The sequence below is a fragment of the Ostrea edulis genome, chromosome 2 (assembly GCF_947568905.1).
Source record: "Ostrea edulis chromosome 2, xbOstEdul1.1, whole genome shotgun sequence".
Lineage (NCBI taxonomy): Eukaryota > Metazoa > Mollusca > Bivalvia > Ostreida > Ostreidae > Ostrea > Ostrea edulis.
In genome coordinates this window covers 23,002,653-23,025,573 of record NC_079165.1, presented here as the reverse complement: position 1 = coordinate 23,025,573, position 22,921 = coordinate 23,002,653, and the positions used below count along the sequence as shown (strand labels likewise).

Below are 22,921 nucleotides of genomic sequence, written 5' to 3'. Positions count from 1 at the left end.
CTATTTCATAAGCCTTGCTTAGTTTCTTCCCAACATTTTCCTTTTTTCTCTTTCTTGGGACATCTTTTGCTTTCCTTGAGGACGAGAATTCGTATTTGAATATAGACATTCCCGCACATATATAAACACCGAAAAATTGCTGTTTGCGACGTCATGCTTGATAAACACTTTCTTATATTTAATCCAAATGAACTGTTTTGTTCGTTTTTTTTTTTAATGAAAATGAATTCAATAATTCTATTTAACCAAAACATACATGTATAAACTTTACACACATTAACATTGTGTAGAGGTCGCAGAACATCACTTCCGACGGCGACTTATTAGAACTAAAAATAGAGATGATGTTATCATGCAGTTCAAAATTGCTCGCAAACTCTTTACAGGTTTTTTTTTAAAGAATAAAATATCTAATGATTTAAAATAAAGTTTCTTAAGGTAGGTCCCTAGTCCTGAACCTACTTGTGATTTCTCAAAAATTTGAGTTTAAATACTTAAGGCCAAAAAAAAATAATCAATAGTTTCTCAGGCCAAAAATTTCAAAATTCAATGCGGCAGGCAGGTTCTTTTTTTTTTTAAGCCAAAGTTATCTTTTTTCCTTGTCAGTCAACAAAATAATGATATCAACCGATTCTTACTTTTTTGTAGTCTAATATCAATTATAATACTTACTCAACTTAAAATAGTATTATTCCAATCATTTTATAAAAAGTTAATCCATAGAATACTGTTGAACAAAAAATACATTGTATATTAAATAAAAACGTCTTTTTATTAGCATATATGAAAAGGGGAATAACTCAATTTTCTTTTTCAACTCGGAAAAATAGAAAATTGAGTTATTTCCCTTTTCAATATGGCAATAAAATTGATCAATGCGGCAGTGTTTAACCTGATGCGGCGGTGCCTGAGAAACTATTGATTAATTTCTTTTGGCCTAATTGTTCATTTGAGGGTATGATAACAACAAAAAAATGGGGGGTTGTCAGTATAATGAGTAAATTATGGTAATTTTATTACGTGTACCCCCATTTGTCTAAGGGCAATATCAGAATTCATTGAAGAAGTCCTAGAATATGTCCATAAAATTTTGTTTGAGGTATGATGCTGCAATTTTTTCCCTCAAATATGACATTAATATGTCTAACTAAATAATTAAAAGTGAAATTTTAACACAGTTTCATGTTTTTTAATAATGGTGGTACAAAATTTAACTCAATACAGGCCTTCGGCAGTCAAAAATACGGCACTGCAACACCACTAATATGAATATTTTAAAAATTTGACTTGTGATTTTTCATTCAAACTCACATATTATGTTCATGTATGAATGCTTGTTAAAATACATTTAAAAAATCTGCCCTTTCTCAGCATAATATTTTCACAGCATCTCAATTTACATTTACATTTTTTGGCCAAAATAACCATTTTGAAGATGATTTTCACATAATAGAAGATAACAAATATATAACAAGATAACAAATATATAACAAGTGCAGAATTGTTTTATTTAATTCCACAAGTGCATTATCGCATATCATGAATTTTTTTTAAATTTACAGATAATTTTAACATGTAATACCCCTGTATATCAATTAAACAAATATGTACCTCTGGTTTTATGTGTGAATTAGATGACAAAAAATGGAAAGAAGATTGGAGCCATAGTCTACTCAAATATAAGTGATTGAGTGTTATTGTATTCATTTTACTAAATTAAAAAACATCCAGGTAAATGTAAAAATATGTTTGATAATAATAGTATGTGAACCAATACCAGAGTTCGATCTAGACATGATGTCACTCTACTAGACCCCTACTTTAAATTTGTTTATTTTTTTAAACACGACCAGTCGGACTAGTAAATCAACATTTTACCTGACCGGACCTATCATTTAGTAGACTCGGTCGGTCGGACGTGCCTTAGTGTCAAACCCTGCACTGATGCGATGCCAAGGAGTAGCTCGCTATGCGAGTCAACTAAAAAAATAATCATGTTTCTCATACTGGCATAATCGCTGTCACTTGCTATTTATACATACATGTGCATTAAAGGAACGACAATTGTGTAGTTAAAGAAACAAAAATTCTGCAACAAAATAATCAGCAAGTTAATCCACTTGTATAATATATAAAATGACCATAATGATTGACAAACCTTTCTTAAAAGCAGTGGATTGAGAATCAGAGTTAGCAGCCAAGCCAGAAAAGGAGAAGTTGGATCCTCCTCCACCTCCAAAGATGCTCCCTGTGGCAGCAAGTGGTTGAGCAAACATCCCTGTGGTTTCTACAGAATCTCCACCTCCTGCAGCAAGAGCGGGGAACAGCCCACCTGAGGCAGTAGCTGAGGCACCAAATACTCCTCCTGAGGCAGTAGCTGAGGTACTTAATTTCCCTTCCAAAGATGAAGAGCTTGTCACCTCATCTATATCATGGAATAAAAAAAAACTAAAAACAAGAGGCTGAATATATGACCCTACCCCACTCTTCTGAACTAACCTAACATGGGATTTACTCAGGTGACTTAAAAATGTCTGGAAAACTGGTTGCAAGAGTAATTTTTCTAAGTTAAAGGGGCACAACTCCATAAAAAAATCAACAAACCAGAACAAAACTCAAACTTGATCTGTAAATCATAATAAATATACATCTGTATACAAAAACTAAGTTCAATATCTCAAGACTTTAAGAGAGAAAAAAATCCGGAAAACTGGTTGTAACAATTTTTCTAAGTTAAAGGGGCACAACTCCATCAAAAATCGATGAACCAGAACAAAATTTAATTTCAATCTGTAACTCATCAATACACACCTGCATACAAAAAATCAATTCAACATCTCAAGGCGTTTAGAAAAAAAAGTATAGAAAACTGGTAGCAAAAGTAATTTTTCTAAGTTAAAGGGGCACAACTCCATAAAAAAATCAACAAACCAGAACGAAACTCAAACTCGATCTGTAACTCATCAATATACATCTGCATACAAACAAGAGGCCCATGGGCCACATCGCTCACCTGAGTCACCTTGGCACATATTTAAAGATTTTCCCTACATATTTGCACGCAAAACTTCTATTTTTATTGTGGCCCCAACCTACCTCCGAGGGCCATGATTTTTACAAACTTTTCTGACTCAGTGGTTCTTGAGAAGATTTTCCCTATATACATTTGTATGTAAAATTTTGATCCCCTATTGTGGCCCATCCTATCCTACCCCGGGGGGATGGGAGCATGATCTTAACAAACTTGAATCTGCACTATGTCAGGAAGTTTTCATGCAAATTAAACTTTTCTGGCTTGGTGGTTCTTGAAAAGATTTTCAAAGATTTCCCCTAGATATATTTCTATGTGAAACTTTGATCCCCTATTGTGGTCCCATCCTACCCCCGGGGGCCATGTTCTAAAAAAAAACTTGAATCTACATGTACTTTATACTAGGAAGCTTTTAGGTAAATCTCCACTTTTGGCCTAGTGGTTCTTGAGAAGAACAGCATGTAAAACTTTGATCCCCTATTCTAGCCCCACCCTACCCCCGGGGGGTCTTGATTTTAACAAACTTGAAGCTTCACTATATCAACAACCTTTGAAGTAAATTTAAGATTTTCTGGCTCAGTGGTTCTTGAAAAGAAAATTATTTAAATGACCCCACCCTATTTTTTAATTTTGTGATTATCTCCCTTTTGAAGGGGGCATGGTCCTTCATTTGAACAAACTTGAATCCCCTTCACCCAAGGATGATTTATACTAAGTACTAAGTTTAGCTTAAATTGGCCCAATGGTTCTGGAGAAGAAGTCGAAAGTATGAAAAGTTTATAGATGGACAACAGGTGATCAGAAATGCTCACTTGAGCTAAAAATCAATTCAATATCTCAAGGCCTTTAGAAAAAAGTCTCAAAAAATGGGTGTTATGGAAGGGCAGACAAAGGTAAAACTATATGTTCCGACCACTTTGTGGTAATAAAACCGCTGCTGGACTTGAAGCAGTAATCTTCAGTTCAGCAGTTCACATGCTTAATCCTCTGAGCTACTCAGCTAGGCAATGAAATCTAAAAGGAATAGACTATTAAATATTGCTAATATTTATATTTTCATCCATGTTTTAAAAGGAGTCCAATGTAGCTTTAACTGTATCCTACACGAGGGAGTTTGCATATCAAATTGAGTTTTTCTATATATTCCACTGTAAAGCTTAAAACCCTATAATGGCTAAACTTTCGGCTTAGCCTATATTTGATATAGAGCTTTCCATGCTAAGTCCTAAACTGAAATATTTTCACACACTTCAGTAGCTACATTTGTATGAGTGAGCTCAAGCTCCCTTCCCTCTAAGCTAAATGTAAGACACACACATTGCCCTTGTATTTCAATACATTAGTCAAGAGTACAGAGATAGAGGAAGTACTTGAGGCCACTGATAAAATATGTTGTGTTTCCGCTAACCCGACCGACCCTAAATTATAGCCCCGACCCTAGAAATTTTTTCCGCTAATTTGAAAAAAAAAGGTCGTCATTTTTCCGGAAAAAATATATTCTCGGTTCTTGGTTTTCTTTTTAGTTAGACATTGAGATGAAGTCATTCAAACGCTTTAACGATGTACAAAATTGCATGGTATTGTGTCAAGCGTTTAAACAACATTGATAATGTTTGTAACTAACAGCATGGCATGATGGTTGACCTAGTACTGTACCTTCATGCTTGCCTCACGCAACGGTGCTTTGACAATTGAAGTTAACAGACGGCTGAAAGACTTTGCCAAGTGTCATGTTTCCATAGAAGACTTTCTTTTGTTAAAATTGCCAACTCCTATGGTGTTTTTATGGAGGTAATGATGCAGAGTGACAGACATTATATTGTGCACTTGAATGTCCAGTCTATCAAATTTGTATGCACATCCATGGTTTCTGCTGCAGTTCTAACTGAATACACTATGAAAAAGGCCACAAATAAAGCAGTGAACGCATCCGAGTTGTTGATGGATGTTGAGAGCTGAGGGGGAAAAAGATGTGCAGACTTTTTTTTTTAAATAAAAATTTATGTCCGGTAAAAAGTTTTAGCTGGAAGAGAGTTGGATCCCATTAGGATAAGTGGGATCTGCCCAGACTGTCTTCCTACCCTTGTTCCATTTAGATTGTGAAAGTACATTCAGAAATGAATTAATAAACTTAAAATATGTTAATGATGTTGATATTTTGGTGATTTTTTTCAAAATCATATTATTTTCCTGTCAAACATATCCAATAGTAGTATTCCCATGACAACCAATCTAAATGTAGAAACAATATAGCTGGTACTTGTATAGCATAGGGGCATAAAGGAGTTAACTTTAATTTGTGTTTTATGCTATATGTTTCATTGAAAAATATTGTTTCTTCTAAAACATCTGGAAATAATCCTCAGCCAATAACAGGTGAAATGCTACGATTGAAAGTTTACTTGCAATGCAATTTAAGCAAAATTTTATATTGAAAGTATAACATTCATTAGATCATTGAACTTGTTAGAGTTTACAATGTTTTCGCATACTTTGAAAAAAATAAAATTAAAAAAAAAAAAAAAATTTACTTCCTACCTACCTACCCTATTTTTTTCTGGAACGTTAGTGGAAACTCAACAATTTTTGTCGTTGGCCTGAACGTGTGTGTGTCTGATAGGAAAATAGAACTGATCAGAGGGCATACCTTGTTTTTTCTTTGGTGATGGGGTCTTTGTTTTCAGTGATATCTTAGTTCCTTCTTTATAATCCTCACAGCCAATACACCCTGGACAGGGTGGAGCATTTTCATACAGGTAGAAGTGATCGGGTAACAGAAACTCCCTGGCCTTTTCTACCTGTGCTGGGGTGGCCTTCTCTTCCATCACAAGAACTACATCATCGTCCTCACTCAGCAACGTTTGCAGCGTGTTTGGGAGTCGAGGTGAAGTCATCGAACTCGCTGGAGAACTTGGAGTTCGGTCTGTTAAAGTCTGTCCAGACAACCTCTGTTTAGCAGATTCAAAAGCTTCTTTAAACTTACTGGCAATTTCTGGCGTTTTAAATCGGACTGAAAATTGTTCGAATTTTGCTTCATCATCAGAAGAGTCCAATGCATACCATGTCAATGCTTTTCCATCAGAGTTTGGCATGGGTTTTAAGTCGAGCTCTGGGGTGATGTAATGATTGCAGCAAATCTTCAGAATCTGTTCCCGCCTCATCAGAACTCTGATTTTCTTTGTCCGATTGTTTTCAAGAATCTTGATGTCTCCCAGACCCCTCTCCTTCCATTCCTTGTTTTTGAAGCGGAACAATTTAGCCCGGTGCTCAAACAAAACTTTCTCGTCTTCCTCTCCTGTAACCACCTCTACCTTTTCTGGGAGCGTTATCACTGGTTCAAAATAGATGTGGTCATCTTCCCCATCTTTGTTAACGTACATTCCATCCCTGTCCACTTCAGGAGATCCAGGCACAGTGGTTTTAGACTTTGCAGGAGAGAAGGTGAACTTAAATGGACTTTTGTCTTTGCTGTCTGCTGAAGTAGTGGCAGAGGAATCCAACTTGAACTGAAATCCAGATTTGCTGCCGCTGTCAGCTCCAAACACTGGTTCCTTGCTGAACTGGAATCCTGAGAGTTTGGTCTCCTCTTGCATGCCTTGAGGCTTGGTAGTCTCCACAGACTTTGACAGACTGGTGGTTTCTGTGGTGGTAGAATCTGGCTTCTGCTCTGAGGAGTTGGATTCAAAATCAAAGGTCTTATGTCCAGACGAGAATCCAGCAGACCCTGCTGATCCAAAGGAAATTGCTGCTTTGGACAGCCCTGACTTGCTTTCAGGGTCTTGGCTATCAACAGCAGCAGAGACTGTTTCTGTCTTCTCTTTCACAGAGGGCTGACATCCAAATGAAAAACTGGTGCTTTCTATTCCACCAAAGTTAAAGCCTGATGATTCTGAGGTGCCAATTGCCTTGGAAGCAGACGTTCCAAATGGAAACCCTGAGCCAGATGAACCTGTCTGAGTGCTTGAAGCAGAGGTCACTTCAGGCTTTGTTGAAGGTGTTCCAAACGAGAATACTGATTTGTCCGATGTGGTTTGTGTGGAAGGCACTCCAAAGGAGAAGCCTTTCGATGTTGTGTCTGCTGCTGTTGTCTTTCCAGACGTACCAAAAGTGAAGCCAGAAGCAGACGACGTTGTGGTGGATGTCTTTGTTGTCGAGGCACCAAAAACAAATCCTCCTCCAGATGAACTTGTAGAAGTTGATGTTGCTGGAGATCCAAACACGAAGCCACCAGATGACCCAGTAGAACTTGCTGTTGTTGTGGTACCAAACACAAAACCTCCTTTAGCTTGTTCACTACTGGTCGCAGAAGTCCCAAAGGTGAACCCAGATTTGGCTGCAATAATCAATACTCTAGTGACGTCTCATACTGTACTTCCAATTAATAAATGAAAATATACAATAATGATTTGTGTTTTACCCTCTGTATAAAATCATCTTTTGTAATTAAAAATGATTTATAGACGAGGAAAGGCATACGAATAAACAAGTAAAAATTTCGAATATATGATTAAGCACCTGAATATGTAACAGATACATGCAGTTTAAAACACCTTGTATTTGACAAAGCCATTAGGATTTTATCACTGAATATAAATCTACAAAAATGTACCTGTGCCTGTGGACTGAGACCCAAACAGAGAACCCCCGGACCCCTTTCCTTCGTCTTTCACGTCTTCTGCTTTAACCCCTGGCTTTAATGCATTACAAGCCACACATCGTAACTTATCAGCTACATTCTGAATCAGACAGCTTTCACAGGACCAGGAGCCAGCCTTGGGTTTGAACATTTCAGCCAAACTGGGCTGCTGAGCCTTGGGGGCACTCTTTTTAACAGCTTCCTTCACCAGTTTTGGGTCAACTCCAGGTTTTCCAGTGCAGCACGCCACACAGACAATAACTTCTGCTCCATTCTGAACCATACACGTCCCACATGTCCACGTTCCCTCCTTTGGTTTAAACAATTCCTTTAGGGACATTTGTTTTTCATCTCCTCCTCTCTCGGCTTGTGTGGAAACTGAAATGTACCAATCAAATTTTTTCCCTTCAAAATATCCTCCTCATATTTGAAAAAATATACTGCTTTAATTATATTTTAGAATGAAGTGTGTTCACTTTTATATCAACTATTGATGGCTTACATTTTGCATTCTTTTTCAACATACTCTTCATTTTGATTTCTAGTTCACTGACAGACAACTTACTTTTTGTTTTGATTTCTAGTTCACTGACAGACAACTTACATTTTTACTTTTTGTTTTGATTTCTAGTTCACTGACAGACAACTTACTTTTTGTTTTGATTTCTAGTTCACTGACAGACAACTTACTTTTTGTTTTGATTTCTAGTTCACTGACAGAACAACTTACTTTTTGTTTTGATTTCTAGTTCACTGACAGAAAACTTACATTTTTACTTTTTGTTTTGATTTCTAGTTCACTGACAGACAACTTACTTTTTGTTTTGATTTCTAGTTCACTGACAAATTACTTTTCGTTTTGATTTCTAGTTCACTGACAGAACAACTTACTTTCTGTTTTAATTGTCTCCACCTTTTCTGGTGACTTTTGCTCCCCTGTGGGAGGAGTAACAGTTTCAGATTCACTCTGACACTTTTCAAACACCTCCTTGAAGTTGTCTGCCAGATCAGCTGTCTTGAACCTGACAGCAAGCTGCTCCACTTTCAGCTCCTCCTCTGCGTAATCATTGGCGACCCAGCACCACGTCTTGTCAGAGCTAGCCATCACTGATAGTTTTATGTCCTTGGTAATTTGGTGATTGGCACAGAGCTTAAGCACTTGGTCTCTCCTCATCATGATCCTCGACTTTTTGAAATTCCGATGCTTTAGAATCTTCATTTCACCAATCCCTCTCTCTTTCCACTGTTTGGAGTCAACATCAAAGCGGAAAAGCTTGGCTCGTTGACAGAACAGCACCTCCTCCTCTTCCTCCCCGCTTTTGATTTCTACTAGCTCAGGTAGTTCAATAACTGGCTTGAAATCCACATTAGGCTCGTATTCCTCCATTGTCATACTGTCATTTCGTTTCCGTGGTGACTGGGAGGGCGTGGAGTGAGATGAGGTGTTGGCTGCCAGCGCTTTTACAGGACTAGTGATAGGAGTGGTGCTTTTCCCAAATACCTGCAATAAGCACAATAATCTACATTAACATTATACATATAAATTCTAATTTATCTAACCATCTTTTAATAGGTTTCCAGAACAAGTATTGTAAGTCTACTAATTTAAAGATACATCTATCAACAATGTCCAAATGTATAATGTACCTTGAAATTTACTCCAATAATAATAATAATACTTATCAAACAATCATTTCTCATTTTCATTCACTTACAGTACTAGCTGACTTCTCAGTCTGAGAAGCAAGTCCACTGAACAATGGCAAGTTCGAGGATCCAAATCCTGTAAAAGAAGCAAACGGTGAGGTGGCCACGGTGGTTTCCGATGTCGTTCCTGTTGCAGCCCCAAACACTGGTTTCTGGAAAGAAAACCCAGGAGCGCCTCCACTCAGGCCGTCCAATGCTGCTGCTGATACTGTAGGAGCTGGCATTTGGGGTTGAGCTCCAAAAGTAAAACTCATTGGTACAGAACCACTTTGGGATGCTGAGGCATCACTCAGACTTGTGGTGCCTTTACTCTGGGAGGGGAGGACACCAGTTGACGCAGACACAGATGGGGAACCAAAGGGGAATTTCCCCAGCTCTTTCTGTCCACATGTTTCCACTGCAGTGACTTTGTCTGGGGACTTTGAAGCTGCCATCAGACTGCCAAACAGCGGCAAGGGGGAACCAACTGCAAGAAGCACAAACGTTAGCAAAACAAATTTTTCCTGATGTAAAAATGATAAACAAGAGGCCCATAGACCACAGTCTCACCGGAACAGTTGCATTTTTCCTCCTAAAACATTACATACAAATATTGACCCATGTCAGGCTTCCCAGAGTGTGAACACACATGGATTTAAACTGAAGAGTCCCCCATATATTAATTCTACAATACTCTATTACAATCTAGTGGTTTTAAAGAAGATTATAAAAGAATTTTCCTCTATAAAACATTGAATCCCTGTTATGGCCCTCATCTTGAAGCCTGGGGTCATTGTATCAACAAACATGATACCCGATTTTTAAGGAATTTTTTTTATACATACTGCTACATGTAAAATTAAAACCCCCCTCTTGCAACACCAGGAAAACCTTTGGAATCATGGTGGGGAATCCGCCCTGCATGGACACATTGTACCCTTGTGATTAGAAAATGATTTTCCAACTTCCCTATCACTACAGGACAGAAAAAGTACGGAGACATTTCTACTGATAAATACTTATAGTGACGCTGTGTTGTGATTTAAGGAAGTAGAATAAAAGGCCTGGTCTCTAATCATTGAAAATATCCAAATCCATATTTCTCCCTCAAATATATTACCAATAGTGTTCCGCTATTTAAATTGTCTCCATACTGTCAATTCTTTATTCTCAGCGGGTACATGAGAATGCTTACACTTTACACTGACAAACAGTTCATCTGGTTCTTGAGTAGTGAATTTTTTCCAATGTAGTATGTTGAACTCCTACTGTAGCCCTGCCCTGGCTCCAGGGAGCATGTTTTGAACACACTTGGGTCTTCACAAGGAAGCTCCTACACAAGTTAAGGCTTTTTTCAGTCCTGTAGTGTTTGGTTGTTTTAACCTGTTTTTACTATTTTCTTAATTATCTCCCCCTTCGAATGAGGCATGATCCCTCCTCTGAACAAACTTTAAATCTTCACACAAGGATGGTATGTGCCTAGTTTGGTTGAAATTAACCATCTGGTTGAAAGTGAAAAATTTAAAGACAACAAACATTCATCAACACAGTTCATTTGAGCTCTCTCCACTCAGGTGTGCTAAAAAGTGTTGACATACTTTAACAAACCGAGCGTAATTATATTGAGGTTTTTGAAATGTCAACTCAACAGATACATGTACTGTATAAGAATGTCTCATCCTTACCTGTTCCTGCTGTAGTTGGCAGACCAACTGACACAGAGGGGGTAGGCTGCCCTGCTAGGGAGCAGAGTGCTGGGGTCACCGAAGGGGAAGCCGACCTGGCCAATGCCTGGGCAATAACTGAGGCTGATGGAGGGGCGTCAGGCGTAGTGGAAGAGAAAAATCCTGGGCCTGGCATTGGTTTCTGCTCTGTAATATGTTACAATGACAAAATAGCTATAGAACTTTCAAACAACAATCTCATCAAGCTAAGGGCTGTTCCAGAAATGATCAAATGGGGGGGTCGGGCGGCAAATGATATTTTTTTGTGTGGGTGGTCGTATTTTTTCATATTTTAATTGGTCCGTGGTGGGATTGTTAATAAAATATTTATTATGGGTAGTGGGTAGTTTCTATTGTTTTATTTTGTGCTACGTGGGTGTTGAGTTTTCAGAATATTTTTATTGTCGCTCTTGTCGTGTTGGTTACAAAACGTCGGAGGGAAAATTGAAAACGTGCTTTCGAAATGCTGCTTTCGAAATCGAAAGTAACAGAACTATTCGAGTTGTCGCTCTTTGCAGCGCATAACTTTCCATTACGGCACTCTTCAAATTAGAGGCGCGTTTAATAGGGTCCCTTTGGACGTGATGGCGGCGAACTCTGTTCTGTAGATTATTACAGTTTACAGTGCATCGATTTTGGGAATATTTTGAAACCAATAGGTATTCCGTTTTCTAATAAAAATAGGCAAACCTTAGTTGATTTATACGAGGGTACCGATGCGTTATATTCATCAGTCGGTGTGATGGTGATATAGAGGTCTCCGGGCGCGGGCTCCATTAGAAGACGAACGATTCGTGGAAAAACATATCCATACCCATTTCATAATAATAGCATCGTTTGGACTCCCAATCTTTCCAACATTCCCGCCATAGATGCCTTTGATTGTTGATGTGACATCGTTTCTTCAGAACTACTGTGATACAATGTCGCACAGGCATTACCGCGTCATTGACTAGAATGTTTGTCCCGAAAACCTCGCGAGATTTGTACCGTTTTCATTTTTAAAAATATTTTTGTGGTGGGTCTGCTTAGTTTTTTTTTTTTATTAGATGGGTCATTGTAAAATGAGTTTATGAATTTGATGGGTCATGGGGTAATTTTTAAATTTTTTTTATGGGTGCTTGGTATATACAAAAGGTGCCTCCTGACCCCCCCCCATGTATTTATTTCTGGAATAGCCCTAAACAAAATTCTTGGAAAATCAAATTACATCATTATATGTATATGTAACAAACTTCCTCCCATATTTTATCACTTATTTGTATATGAGTATATGTATGACCATGAAGTAGGAGAGAGACAGAGAGAGACAGAGAGAGAGAGAGAGAGAGAGAGAGAGAGAGAGAGAGAATTCTTGAAGATTGAAAATGAAACCGGCTGAGTTATTTTCAGCATTCTGATTTTTCTTTATTATACTATTGAGTGGATATCTACTTATATTTTGGAATATATAATTGCTCCACCTCACCATGTTAGCCAGGAAGTCATACTACGACATTCTATTTATAATCTTGTTACTTACCCTGCACTGTGGGGTAGTACTGAATGCCTGGTCCCCATAGGCTGAGGCATTTTATTTATAAACTTGTTACTTACCCTGCACTGTGGGGTAATACTAAATGCCTGGTCCCCGTAGGTTGTTGGCCAGAAAACCAGGCTGAGGCATTCTATTTATAAACTTGTTACTTACCTGCGCTGTGGGGTAATACTGAATGCCTGGTCCCCATAGGTTGCTGGCCAGGAAGCCAGACTATGACATTCTATTTATAAACTTGTTACTTACCCTGCGCTGTGGGGTAGTACTGAATGCCTGGTCCCCGTAGGTTGTTGGCCAGGAAGCCAGGCTGAGGCATTCTGTTGGATGCTGATGTTTGTGGAGAGTAGGAGATGGTGGATTTTCCTACAATACATCACGTCACTTCCGTAATTATAAGACTCTACACTTCAGTACAGTATAGAAGTTCATAACTTCTCTGACAAAAAAATCCAAGTACGATAAAATGCACTTACAGGAAAATGCTGGGAAAGAACAACTTTGATTAGTTATAAATGCAATTTATTATATCCAGTGAGTTAATTATATGTTTTAGAACTACAGGAAATGAAAATCATTTTACTGTAAGCATGAATTCATTATAAGCGTGTTTGATGTAACAGTGTTTTACTGTAAGTGTGAATTCATTATAAGTATGTTTGATGTAACAGTGTTTTACCGTAAGTGTGAATTCATTATAAGTGTGTTTGATGTTACAGTGTTTTACTGTAACCATGAATTCATTATAAGTGTGAATTCATTATAAGTGTGTTTGATGTTACAGTGTTTTACTGTAAGTGTGAATTCATTATAAGTGTGTTTGATGTAACAGTGTTTTACTGTAAGTGTGAATTCATTATAAGTATGTTTGATGTTACAGTGTTTTACTGTAAGTGTGAATTCATTATAAGTATGTTTGATGTTACAGTGTTTTACTGTAAGTGTGAATTCATTATAAGTGTGTTTGATGTTACAGTGTTTTACTGTAAGTGTGAATTCATTATAAGTGTGTTTGATGTAACAGTGTTTTACTGTAAGTGTGAATTCATTATAAGTGTGTTTGATGTAACAGTGTTTTACTGTAAGTGTGAATTCATTATAAGTGTGTTTGATGTAACAGTGTTTTACTGTAACCATAAATTCATTATAAGTGTGTTTGATGTAACAGTGTTTTACTGTAAGTGTGAATTCATTATAAGTGTGTTTGATATAACAGTGTTCTACTGTATGCTGATATAACATTGTCAGGATTGATGAATATGAGAGTGCAATACTGAATCTCATGATCATGTAAATATCTATAGATGCACCTACCTTCCACACCAGTCTTGTGTCCAAACGGCCAGTCTTGTACCAGCTGCTGCTCTGGACACACCGCAGGGAGAGGCTGAGACCCATCATCCTCATACAGGTCCTCCCCAAATGGATAAAGGTCCTCCTCAAAGTCGGGTCTCAGCTGACCACCCCTTCCAAACTGACGACGAGTTGACATGGGTCCACCCCCAGGGATCGGGGAGACGGGCTGGGTGTAACTATAGCTGGACTGCACCCATGAGTTTGGAGTGTAGGTAAACTGGGAGGGTAGGGAGGGAACTTGTGAAGGGTAGGGGTGAGGAGGGGGGATAGGAGGAGGGGGTATAGGGGGAGGCATGTAGGGCTGGGGAGCTTGCGGTCTAGTGCTGCATAACAAGATGTGGTCCTGCAATATAAAACAAGAGGACCATCAGCCACATTGCTCACCTGAACCACTCAACTTAATAGTTTTGATAAACTGCAAGTACAATGTATTTGTTCCTTGTAGAAATATTCTAAGACTTTGACAATTTCTGGATATCTACAGTAGATCCACTGTGACAGAATATGTTATCAAGTTTAAACTACCTGTAGGTGCCTGAATATCATTTTGCCAAATTGTATGGTTTTGATGTTGATAAAAATGTAATCATAATTGTACCCATATTGTGGTCTCAACCTTTCTGCCCAGTGAAGGAGAGGCATGAAGGAGAGGATGAGATTGAACAGAATTATATTTACATTTCATAAAGATGCTTGCATACTATCTCACCATATTGAAGTATCATTTCCATGATCTTTTATAAATACATGTACTGCGAGACTTGTTAAAGAACTTAGTTATAAGGAATTCTCGGTCAAGGAGGTGATGATAATTTTCCATGGATTATTAACCTAACACATCCAAACATGGATCCATTTATGCTGAACCTGGCTATAAGTAATGATACATGTTATAGGTGTTCCCAGGAATCCATAATAAGCAGGTTTCAAGATACATCATCATGTATTTCTAAGTAAACCTGTGACCTCCAATCGTGACCTTACTGTGAACCTAGAAGCAATGACTTGAACTCCTATCATGACCACCGTGACCCCAGAAGCCATGACTTGAATTTTTTTAAATAGTGGTTCTTGATACTGATCCTACCCAAAATTTACTATTTCCTAATTATCTCCCCTTAGGAGAGGCAGTGGCTTCATCATTTAAACAAACTTGATTGCTCTTCACCAACATGATCAAATGATACTTTGTGGCAAGTTTGTTCGAGAATGACACCAAGGTTCTTAGGCCTTAAAATCACGAATAAAATGGTCGAAATTTCAACTTAAAATTGTCTCTGGCGACCAAAAATAAAGAACAATTGTCGTTTGGTGACCTGGGTTTTCCCCTTCCAATTTACATAAATGAACGAATGGTTTGAAGTATGAGCTAATACTTGTACATAGTCTGAATCATGAAAGAGTTTGACGAAAGCATTTTAATTAATAACAATTGTCGTTTGGTGACCTGGGTTTTTCCCTTCTGATTCACATAAATGAACGAATGGTTTGAAGTATGAGCTAATACTTGTACAAAGTCTGAATCATGAAAGAGTTTGACGAAAGCATTTTGGTTATAACATATTAGTTTGTTTACTCGAAGCACTTAAATGAGTCAGATTTAATAGCTGCACGACAGCCGTGAAAAAAAGAGAAAACTTCTTCAGTAAACCAAGGGCTATTAAAGAATTGGAAAGGGAATATGACGATTCTTAAACGCAGCACGAGGAATCGGTGAAAGAAGATGAATAACGGATGTTCAAAGATTCGTGGCTGAAATTGTAATTTAATGGTTTCGAATTGAAAAGGAAATTATGTCCATGTACTGCGTGCATTGCAAGGCATGTTCTACGATTGAAGGCAAGACACAATTAAAATTGGGACTTTGAAACTTTAAAAAAATAAACTTTAATACTTCATAGTTTTTTTTTTAAAGTTGGTTTTGAAACATTTTATTGTGTCATTAAAATATGGCAACTAGAATTAGCACATTGGCCACCAAGAAATTGAGATTGGTAGCCTGCTGGCCACTTAAGAGAAAAAGTTATTTTGAGCTATAGTTCTAGAGAGAAGTTCAAAATTGTAATAAGTAAACTGATGAAAAAAAACACACAAGGCAATACTGGTCATGGACAAATTTTGATCAGAAAAACTTATTGAACCCCCAGTTCAGATGGGCTAAAATCATGATCATAAACAGGAAATATAGTCCTTCAAATCAGAGATTACCTGGCTGACAAAAGGAAACACATATCATACAATAGCAATAACATTGTAATCCACATACATGTACAGTGAAACTTCTCTAAACCAGCCAGTTGTCGGACCGAAAAAAAAAACGGCCGGTTTAGAGGGCTGGCCGGTATACTGAGAATTTAGCATTTAGAGACATTTCAGGTCAATTTTTATTAGATATTTCATTGACATACCACAAACCATATAATATGGTGTTCAAGGACTATTATTTCACTATTGGAAATAAAACAAAATAATTTACTAACATGTTTATTTTCAATTTATAGCACTAAAACTAATTAAACATGAATAAACATTTTTACATTGACATGCATAAATAATGGAAAACATTCCGTTTAAATAAAACTGCATTTGATGTATGTATAGAAATTTGTAGACTAGCAGCATTTATGTAGAATTTCAGCTTATGTTTTAATAAACAAAACAAACACATAGCCATTTGATTGCTGTAATTAATACACAGAGTAGGTACAGAGTAGGTACTGCTCACTTTGATATGGGGATCTATGATCAATTATCGGTGGAGATCAAACTAGTCCGCTTGTACCTACAGGTAATTATTACAAGAAATAGTCTTGCTGCAATCATCTAATTTTAACTGAAAATTTATAACAGGATACATAAAGAAAACACAGAGGCCTATTATTGGAATTCCTCTTGCCTATAAAAACTCTGTTTACGTCCATTGCTTATATCATTAACAAATTTGTTTTGACGTTTTTGAAAAGTACAGTAGTAAATATATAATTTTAATTTTGATGTTTCTTAGGAATTTCAAGTCTATCGAACACCCCCCCCCCCCCCCCAAATAATTTATCTATTGAAAATTATCATTAACAGTCATGGGTTTGTTGTTTATTAACTACCGCTTATACCCATGATGCAGCAATATGGCGTATTGATTGTATTCATTCAATATGTGCATATCTGTTTATAACATTTCCTACAGAAATTTGAAAGGGTCACTTGGATTAGCCAAGCACCAATTAACACCCTGGACAGCACAGGTAAACTATAGAACTTATAGAGGCCACTTGTGTTTTTCACACCTCCAGTTGATAATTTCCCACCTGGTCAGTCATTTTTCACACCTGACCAGTCTTAATCACCCCTCTGGCCAAAATTTTCTAGTCTTCAAATAGTGGCTGGTATTATAAGGGTGAATTACACATGTTTGTTAACAATTGTACTTTGAAAAGTGGCCGATGTCCGGTTTTCAGGGGTGGCCGAATTTGTGACTTTCTTTGTAAGGAAATGTTAAAGTTTCTGCCGGGAATTTGAAAATTGGCCGATATTCAGGGAGAACCGGTTTTCTGAGGGGCCGGTTTGGAGAAGTTTCACTGTATATCATGACTGTACACCCACATCTAACATGACTGTACATCCACATCTAACATGACTGTACATCCACATCTAACATGTACATCCACATCTAACATGACTGTACATCCACATCTAACATGTACATCCACATCTAACATGACTGTACACTCACATCTAACATGTACATCCACATCTAACATGTACATCCACATCTAACATGACTGTACATCCACATCTAACATGACTGTACATCCACATCTAACATGTAAATCCACATCTAACATGACTGTACATCCACATCTAACATGTACATCCACATCTAACATGTACATCCACATCTAACATGACTGTACATCCACATCTAACTCCACATTTAACATGACTGTACATCCACATCTAACATGTACATCCACATCTAACATGACTGTACATCCAGATCTAACATGTACATCCACATCTAACATGTACATCCACATCTAACATGACTGTACATCCACATCTAACTCCACATTTAACATGACTGTACATCCACATCTAACATGTACATCCACATCTAACATGACTGTACATCCACATCTAACATGTACATCCACATCTAACATGTACATCCACATCCAACATGACTGTACACCCACATCTAACATGACTGTACATCCACATCTAACTTGTACATCCACATCTAACATGACTGTACATCCACATCTAACATGACTGTACATCCACATCTAACATGACTGTACATCCACATCTAACATGACTGTACATCCACATCTAACATGACTGTACATCCACATCTAACATGTAAATCCACATCTAACATGACTGTACATCCACATCTAACATGTACATCCACATCTAACATGTACATCCACATCTAACTCCACATCTAACATGACTGTACATCCACATCTAACATGTACATCCACATCTAACATGACTGTACATCCAGATCTAACATGTACATCCACATCTAACATGTACACCCACATCTAACATGACTGTACACCCACATCTAACATGACTGTACATCCACATCTAACTCCACATTTAACATGACTGTACATCCACATCTAACATGTACATCCACATCTAACATGACTGTACACCCACATCTAACATGTACATCCACATCTAACATGACTGTACATCCACATCTAACTCCACATTTAACATGACTGTACATCCACATCTAACATGTACATCCACATCTAACATGACTGTACATCCACATCTAACATGACTGTACATCCACATCTAACATGTACATCCACATCTAACATGTACATCCACATCTAACATGTACATCCACATCTAACGTGACTGTACACCCACATCTAACATGACTGTACATCCACATCTAACATGACTGTACACCCACATCTAACATGACTGTACATCCACATCTAACATGTACATCCACATCTAACATGTACATCCACATCTAACATGACTGTACATCCACATTTAATATGTACATCCACATCTAACATGTACATCCACATCTAACATGTACATCCACATCTAACATGACTGTACACCCACATCTAACATGACTGTACATCCACATCTAACATGACTGTACACCCACATCTAACATGACTGTACATCCACATCTAACATGTAAATCCACATCTAACATGTACATCCACATCTAACATGGCTATCAAGAAGCACATGCATCACCCGAGAAAATCAGGTGAGTTGACAAATAGGTCTTTCACAGTTATAAAATTCTATTATGTTACAAAGAAAGGGCAGACAAATGACAAAGTACTCTGTAAGTATCACTATACTTCACAAAAAAGGACTACAATTTTTACATGAAGTATTACAACTGTTTGACAGGGAGATATTTACCATCATTCTCCTCTCTAATTCCCGGAACTGCGCCCGTTCCTCTCGTAACTCTTTCAGTTGATCCTTCATTTCATTCAACAGTTCTAAAGTGGTTTGTTGTTTGGCCTCCAGTGCCCAGATTTTAGCCTCCAACCTCTCAGGACTTGCTCCTGGTCGACTTCTCTGCTGTAAACGAATCAAAATGGACACACCCCTCAGGAAATAGGTACCTCAGATTCAACAACAAATTTCATTTGACTTTAATGAAATATTTATCTCAAAAATTAAAACAATGTGCTAATCAATTCATAAAAGTTTTGGTTTTCAAAGTTCTGTTAATGGTCCTAAGTTGACAAATATGCAAAATCTGATGACAAAAAATGAACCGAGCTTTCTCCATCACGAGAAAGGCATCAAGCTTAACATCAGAATCATTCTTTTTTCACAGATACATGAAGTTACGCCACTTCAAACCTAATATACTGTACATTATAGCTATGTTCAAGGTATATAAACTGTACAGAAACCAGAGATCTCCTTACACAATACACTCACTACAGCTGCAGGTGACATGAGCTGGTGATTTTGACGATTTTCATACTCAATGAAGCCGAAGTCAACCTTGGCCAGCAATTCTGAAGACTTCTGACCTTACTGGATCAGAATTGACTCAGGCCAGCAATTCTTAAGACTTTCTTACCTTACTGGGTCAGAATTGACTCAGGCCAGCAATTCTTAAGACTTTCTTACCTTACTGAATCAGAATTGACTCAGGACAGCAATTCTTAAGACTTTCTTACCTTACTGGGTCAGAATTGACTCAGGCCAGCAATTCTTAAGACTTTCTGACCTTACTGAATCAGAATTGACTCAGGCCAGCAATTCTTAAGACTTTCTTACCTTACTGAATCAGAATTGACTCAGGCCAGCAATTCTTAAGACTTTCTTAGGGCTATTCCAGAAATAAATACATGGGGGGGGGGGGGGGGGAGGTCGGGAGGCACCTTTTGTATATACCAAGCACCCATAAAAAAAAATAAAAAATTACCCCATGACCCATCAAATTCATAAACTCATTTTACAATGACCCATCTAATTAAAAAAAAACTAACCAGACCCACCACAAAAATATTTTTAAAAATGAAAACGGTACAAATCTCGCGAGGTTTTCGGGACAAACATTCTAGTCAATGACGCGGTAATGCCTGTGCGACATTGTATCACAGTAGTTCTGAAGAAACGATGTCACATCAACAATCAAAGGCATCTATGGCGGGAATGTTGGAAAGATTGGGAGTCCAAACGATGCTATTATCATGAAATGGGTATGGATATGTTTTTCCACGAATCGTTCGTCTTCTAATGGAGCCCGCGCCCGCAGGCCTCTATATCACCATCACACTGACTGATAAATATAATGCATCGGTACCCTCGTATAAATCAACTAAGGTTTGCCTATTTTTATTAGAAAACGGAATACCTATTGGTTTCAAAGTATTCCCAAAATCGATGCACTGTAAACTGTAATAATCTACAGAACAGAGTTCGCCGCCATCACGTCCAAAGGGACCCTACTAAACGCACCTCTAATTTGAAGAGTGCCGTAATGGAAAGTTATGCGCTGCAAAGAGCGACAACTCGAATAGTTCTATGTTACTTCCAATTTCTGATTTCGAAAGCACGTTTTCAATTTTCCCTCCGACGTTTTGTAAGCAACACGACAAGAGCGACAATAAAAATATTCTGAAAACTCAACACCCACGTGGCACAAAATAAAACAATAGAAATTACCCACTACCCATAATAAATATTTTTTTAACAGTCCAACCACGGACCAAATAAAATATGAAAAAATACGACCACCCACACAAAAAAATATCATTTGCCACCCGACCCCCCCATTTGATCATTTCTGGAACAGCCCTTACCTTACTGGATCAGAATTGACTCAGGCCAGCAATTCTTAAGACTTTCTGACCTTACTGAATCAGAATTGACTCAGGCCAGCAATTCTTAAGACTTTCTGACCTTACTGAATCAGAATTGACTCAGGCCAGCAATTCTTAAGACTTTCTGACCTTACTGAATCAGAATTGACTCAGGCCAGCAATTCTTAAGACTTTTTGACCTTACTGAATCAGAATTGACTCAGGCCAGCAATTCTTAAGATTTTCTTACCTTACTGAATCAGAATTGACTCAGGCCAGCAATTCTTAAGACTTTCTGACCTTACTGAATCAGAATTGACTCAGGACAGCAATTCTTAAGACTTTCTGACCTTACTGAATCAGAATTGACTCAGGCCAGCAATTCTTAAGACTTTCTTACCTTACTGAATCAGAATTGACTCAGGCCAGCAATTCTTAAGACTTTTTGACCTTACTGAATCAGAATTGACTCAGGCCAGCAATTCTTAAGATTTTCTTACCTTACTGAATCAGAATTGACTCAGGCCAGCAATTCTTAAGACTTTCTGACCTTACTGAATCAGAATTGACTCAGGACAGCAATTCTTAAGACTTTCTGACCTTACTGAATCAGAATTGACTCAGGCCAGCAATTCTTAAGACTTTCTTACCTTACTGAATCAGAATTGACTCAGGCCAGCAATTCTTAAGACTTTTTGACCTTACTGAATCAGAATTGACTCAGGCCAGCAATTCTTAAGATTTTCTTACCTTACTGAATCAGAATTGACTCAGGCCAGCAATTCTTAAGATTTTCTTACCTTAGGGCTATTCCAGAAATAAATACATGGGGGGGTCGGGAGGCACCTTTTGTATATACCAAGCACCCATAAAAAAAAATAAAAAATTACCCCATGACCCATCAAATTCATAAACTCATTTTACAATGACCCATCTAATAAAAAAAAAAAATAACCAGACCCACCACAAAAATATTTTTAAAAATGAAAACGGTACAAATCTCGCGAGGTTTTCAGGACAAACATTCTAGTCAATGACGCGGTAATGCCTGTGTGACATTGTATCACAGTAGTTCTGAAGAAACGATGTCACATCAACAATCAAAGGCATCTATGGCGGGAATGTTGGAAAGATTGGGAGTCCAAACGATGCTATTATCATGAAATGGGTATGGATATGTTTTTCCACGAATCGTTCGTCTTCTAATGGAGCCCGCGCCCGCAGGCCTCTATATCACCATCACACTGACTGATAAATATAATGCATCGGTACCCTCGTATAAATCAACTAAGGTTTGCTTATTTTTATTAGAAAACGGAATACCTATTGGTTTCAAAGTATTCCCAAAATCGATGCACTGTAAACTGTAATAACCTACAGAACAGAGTTCGCCGCCATCACGTCCAAAAGGACCCTACTAAACGCGCCTCTAATTTGAAGAGTGCCGTAATGGAAAGTTATGCGCTGCAAAGAGCGACAACTCGAATAGTTCTATGTTACTTCCAATTTCCGATTTCGAAAGCACGTTTTCAATTTTCCCTCCAACGTTTTGTAAGCAACACGACAAGAGCGACAATAAAAATATTCTGAAAACTCAACACCCACGTGGCACAAAATAAAACAATAGAAACT

The 22,921-nt window shown here is 37.7% G+C and overlaps 1 protein-coding gene across 1 annotated transcript in view; it reads right to left on the bottom strand.

Annotated features, from left to right (window-relative positions):
• LOC125678378 (E3 SUMO-protein ligase RanBP2-like) overlaps positions 1-22,921 on the bottom strand; it is a 57,495-nt gene that overhangs the window by 12,095 nt on the left and 22,479 nt on the right. Inside the window, exons 21-29 of the mRNA XM_048916807.2 lie at positions 19,383-19,547; positions 13,926-14,310; positions 12,861-12,977; positions 11,039-11,224; positions 9,383-9,840; positions 8,559-9,168; positions 7,641-8,045; positions 5,679-7,364; positions 2,159-2,425 (exon numbers count right to left, since the gene is read on the bottom strand). Of these exons, the coding sequence (XP_048772764.2) occupies positions 2,159-2,425; positions 5,679-7,364; positions 7,641-8,045; positions 8,559-9,168; positions 9,383-9,840; positions 11,039-11,224; positions 12,861-12,977; positions 13,926-14,310; positions 19,383-19,547 (4,279 nt within the window). The remainder of the gene's footprint in view (positions 1-2,158; positions 2,426-5,678; positions 7,365-7,640; positions 8,046-8,558; positions 9,169-9,382; positions 9,841-11,038; positions 11,225-12,860; positions 12,978-13,925; positions 14,311-19,382; positions 19,548-22,921) is intronic.